The sequence below is a fragment of the Centroberyx gerrardi genome, unplaced genomic scaffold (genome assembly GCF_048128805.1).
Source record: "Centroberyx gerrardi isolate f3 unplaced genomic scaffold, fCenGer3.hap1.cur.20231027 Scaffold_66, whole genome shotgun sequence".
Lineage (NCBI taxonomy): Eukaryota > Metazoa > Chordata > Actinopteri > Beryciformes > Berycidae > Centroberyx > Centroberyx gerrardi.
The window spans coordinates 64,827-69,826 of NW_027605201.1; the positions used below are offsets into that span (position 1 = coordinate 64,827).

Sequence of the window (5,000 nt, forward strand, 5' to 3'; positions counted from 1 at the left end):
TAGAGTCCCAGTCTGACCTGCTGGTGCAGGTAGAGTCCCAGTCTGACCTGCTGGTGCAGGTAGAGTCCCAGTCTGACCTGCTGGTGCAGGTAGGCTCCCAGTCTGACCTACTGGTGCAGGTAGAGTCCCAGTCTGACCTACTGGTGCAGGTAGAGTCCCAGTCTGACCTGCTGGAGCTGGTAGAGTCCCAGTCTGACCTGCTGGCTCCCAGTCTGACCTGCTGGCTCCCAGTCTGACCTGCTGGCTCCCAGTCTGACCTACTGGTGCAGGTAGAGTCCCAGTCTGACCTACTGGTGCAGGTAGAGTCCCAGTCTGACCTGCTGGTGCTGGTAGAGTCCCAGTCTGACCTGCTGGAGCTGGTAGAGTCCCAGTCTGACCTGCTGGCTCCCAGTCTGACCTGCTGGTGCAGGTAGAGTCCCAGTCTGACCTGCTGGTCTTTTTAAAGTAAATATCTACCTAACACACTTAAGAACCACAGAACCTGAACACATTATAGAACCGGGGTTTGGATAATAAATCAATTTGATGAGTAGCAGCATTTACACCATAAAGTCACAAAATCTGTGTGTGTGTGTGTGTGTGTGTGTCTGTGTGTGTGTGTGTGTGTGTGTCTCTGTGTGTGTGTGTGTGTGTGTGTGTGTGTGTGTGTGTGTGTGTGTGTGTGTGTGTGTGTGTGTGTGTGTGCAGGTGTTAAAGTATGAGATGTACCTGGATAATCCTCTGGCTCGCTTCCTGATCAAGAAAGCTCTGACCAATCAGAGGATAGGACACTTCTTCTTCTGGCATCTCAAGTAAGATCACCAGTTTACAGATCACCAATACTGGATTATTGATTACCCAGTCACTGTAGTAATATTACTGGATTATTGATTACCCAGTCACTGTATTAATATTACTGGATTATTGATTACCCAGTCACTGTATTAATATTACTGGATTATTGATTACCCAGTCACTGTATTAATATTACTGGATTATTGATTACCCAGTCACTGTATTAATATTACTGGATTATTGATTACCCAGTCACTGTATTAATATTACTGGGTTATTGATTACCCAGTCACTGTATTAATATTACTGGGTTATTGATTACCCAGTCACTGTATTAATATTACTGGATTATTGATTACCAAGTCACTATATTAATATTACTGGATTATTGATTACCCAGTCACTGTATTAATATTACTGGATTATTGATTACCGAGTCACTGTAGTAATATTACTGGATTATTGATTACCCAGTCACTGTATTAATATTACTGGATTATTGATTACCGAGTCACTATATTAATATTACTGGATTATTGATTACCGAGTCACTATATTAATATTACTGGATTATTGATTACCCAGTCACTGTATTAATATTACTGGATTATTGATTACCCAGTCACTGTATTAATATTACTGGATTATTGATTACCGAGTCACTATATTAATATTACTGGATTATTGATTACCGAGTCACTATATTAATATTACTGGATTATTGATTACCGAGTCACTATATTAATATTACTGGATTATTGATTACCGAGTCACTATATTAATATTACTGGATTATTGATTACCCAGTCACTGTATTAATATTACTGGATTATTGATTACCGAGTCACTATATTAATATTACTGGATTATTGATTACCGAGTCACTATATTAATATTACTGGATTATTGATTACTGAGTCACTATATTAATATTACTGGATTATTGATTACTGGAACTAGTTAATATTTTTCTTTTAGGTTGTTTGTTTAAAGGACAATTCCACTGATTGAAGTTTTTGTCTAGCAAACGCTTCTTCTGCTTTCTGCTGACAATCTCTCCTCTGTCTGTCTGTGTGTGTGTGTGTGTGTGTGTGTGTGTGTGTGTGTGTGTGTGTGTGTGTGTGTGTGTGTGTCAGGTCAGAGATGCATAATAAAACAGTGTCTCGTCGGTTCGGTCTGCTGCTGGAAGCTTTCTGCAGAGCCTGTGGCATGTACCTGAAACACCTCAACAGACAGGTGTGTGTGTGTGTGTGTGTGTGTGTGTGTGTGTGTGTGCAGGTGTCTGACTGCATTGTGATTGGTTAATTATGTATCTCTGTGCTGTGATTGGTTGATGGCTGAGTGTGTAGATCTGTAACTTTAAAGCTAGCAGCCTCTGGTGGCTGGATGAGGCGCTGCAGCCATGAAACACTGCTGGTGTGTGTGTGTGTGTGTGTGTGTGTGTGTGTAGGTGGAGGCCATGGATAAACTGGTGAACCTGACAGACACACTGAAACAAGAGAAGAAGGATGAGACTCAAAAAGTACGAACACACACACACACACACACACACACACACACACACACACTACTTGTCTAACTAAATAGCTCTGATTACATGTCTTTCTGTATTGTGATTGGTTGATGATGTGTCTGCGTCGTGATTGGTTAAGAGTGTCTGTCTGTATACTGTGATTGGTTAACGACGTGTGTCTGCGCTGTGATTGGTTGGTTAACGACGTGTGTCTGCGCTGTGATTGGTTGGTTAACGACGTGTGTCTGCGCTGTGATTGGTTGGTTAACGACGTGTGTCTGCGCTGTGATTGGTTGGTTAACGACGTGTGTCTGCGCTGTGATTGGTTGTCAGACTCAGATGAAGTTCCTGGTTGAACACATGTCCCGCCCAGATTACATGGAGGCTCTGCAGGGATTCGTCTCTCCGCTGAACCCCGTTCACCAGCTGGGAAACCTCAGGTAGCTAATTAACTAATTCACTAATTAACTGACTGACTGACTGACTAATTAATGAACTGACCAATTAACTAGCTAATAAACTAATTAATTAACGGACAAACTGACTGACTGACTAATTAACTGATTGACTTGCCAAACAACCAAGGAATTCACTATTAACGAACTCACTGACTGTGTGTGTGTGTGTTCTGTGTGTGTGTGTGTGTGTGTTCTCTGTGTGTGTGTGTGTGTGTGTGTGTCAGGCTGGAGGAGTGTCGCATCATGTCGTCGGCGAAGCGCCCCCTGTGGCTGAACTGGGAGAACCCTGACATCATGTCTGAGCTGCTGTTCACCAACAACGAGGTCATCTTCAAGAACGGAGACGGTAGCTAGCCCGATGCTAACCGCAGCACCGGTTTCAATGAGGAATGCTAACCGTGCTAAAGGCTGGATGCTGTACATGTTGTCAGATTCCACAAGGAGAACGAGATTAATATTTAAAATACAACAATAACAACAATAACACATTACATGTAATATACTGTGTGTGTGTGTGTGTGTGTGTGTATGTGTGTGTGTGTGTGTGTGTGTGTGTGTGTGTGTGTGTGTGTGTGTGTGTGTGTGTGTTGCAGACCTGCGTCAGGACATGCTGACCCTGCAGATCATTAAGATCATGGAGAACATCTGGCAGAACCAGGGCCTGGACCTGCGGTGAGGACAGAACCTTAAAACACCAAACTATAGAACCTTAGAACCTTAACACACAGCACTATAGAACCTTAGAACCTTAACACACAGCACAATAGAACCTTAGAACCTTAACACACACAGAACACTATAGAACCTTAGAACCTTAACACACAACACTATAGAACCTTAGAACCTTAACACAACACTATAGAACCTTAGAACCTTAACACACAACACTATAGAACCTTAGAACCTTAACACACAGCACAATAGAACCTTGACACACAATTATAGAACCATAGAACACTCGACCCGCAGAACCCCAACACACAACATTATATAACAGTACCACACAACACTAAAGAACCACAGAACCTTATCACATTATAGAAGTGGGGTTTGGACCTGTGATGAGAACACAGAACATAGTAGAACATTCTGCAGAACAATAAACAGAACAGAACAGAACAGAACAGAACCAGGGCCTGGAAATATAATACAATACAATACAATATAACATAATATAATATAATACAATATAATATAATATAACATACCGTATTTCCTCTAATAGTGGCCGGGTCTCTGATAACGGCCGGGCCGTCGTCGACACGAACAAATAAAGGCCGGCCTCAGATACAGGCTGGGGGAAAAACAAAGGAAACAAGACTAGATCAAAACCAGTATATGGCTGGACCGTGTCCGTCTCCTCTCTCCGCCGCTGTCCTCTCCACCGCGCCCACGGCCCGTACCTATCGGGGACGCCCGGTGACGCGTCGGCGTCGGGACCCCGCCGAAATCTCGGCCAGATCGCCGGGAACAAATCGGCGCCCGGCTATCGGCGCCGGCCGGAACCGCGTCCCCGGGAAACTCGAAGCGTCGGCGGCAAATACATCCGTGGTCGGCAGTAAGCCCTCGGCGCACCGAAACCTCCGTGCCGCCGACAGAACAGAGGGCCGTCAGGTGGACTGAGCTCGCGCATCGAAATAAACGCCGATATAATATAATTGTATAGATTCTACTTTAGCTTCAGTTAGCTTCATCTTACATGCAAACAACGGTGGATAAACTGCTGGCGCCTGTTATACATGTAACTGTAGTTTGTAGTAACATACAAGTGCCACAAGACGGCTCGGCCGGCGGAAGTCTCTGGAGCGTGCCGTCGTCGATTACCGTAATTATCATAATGCATCGCAGTAACAAAAAAACGTTTACCTAACGTACCCCAACAGAAACAGATCAGAAAACAAGGAGGCTTCGTACTAAAATATGAGCAAATATACTTATCAAACAGAGGGAATTAGAAATAAAGGCCTGTCTCTAATATAAGCCTGCTTCCAATAAAGGCCTGGTACCCTCTGCAGCTGAGGTAAATAAAGGCCCGGGACAATATTAGAGGAAATACGGTAATATAATATAATATAATATACAGTTTTTTGTGATTGCACACGAGCAGATGAGACACTTGGAGATAAACTCTGAAATCAAAACCTAACAATCCTTTTTCAGACGGGCCTGTTTACACCACAACACTCTGATACTGTGTAGTACTTTATACAACACTCTGATACTGTGTAGTACTTTATACAACACTCTGATACTGT

The 5,000-nt window shown here is 43.4% G+C and overlaps 1 protein-coding gene across 1 annotated transcript in view; it reads left to right on the forward strand.

Annotated features, from left to right (window-relative positions):
- LOC139925784 (phosphatidylinositol 4,5-bisphosphate 3-kinase catalytic subunit alpha isoform-like) overlaps positions 1–5,000 on the forward strand; it is a 20,394-nt gene that overhangs the window by 7,831 nt on the left and 7,563 nt on the right. Inside the window, exons 10-17 of the mRNA XM_078282304.1 lie at positions 6–179; positions 270–359; positions 688–791; positions 1,911–2,010; positions 2,225–2,296; positions 2,621–2,727; positions 2,970–3,091; positions 3,339–3,417. Of these exons, the coding sequence (XP_078138430.1) occupies positions 6–179; positions 270–359; positions 688–791; positions 1,911–2,010; positions 2,225–2,296; positions 2,621–2,727; positions 2,970–3,091; positions 3,339–3,417 (848 nt within the window). The remainder of the gene's footprint in view (positions 1–5; positions 180–269; positions 360–687; positions 792–1,910; positions 2,011–2,224; positions 2,297–2,620; positions 2,728–2,969; positions 3,092–3,338; positions 3,418–5,000) is intronic.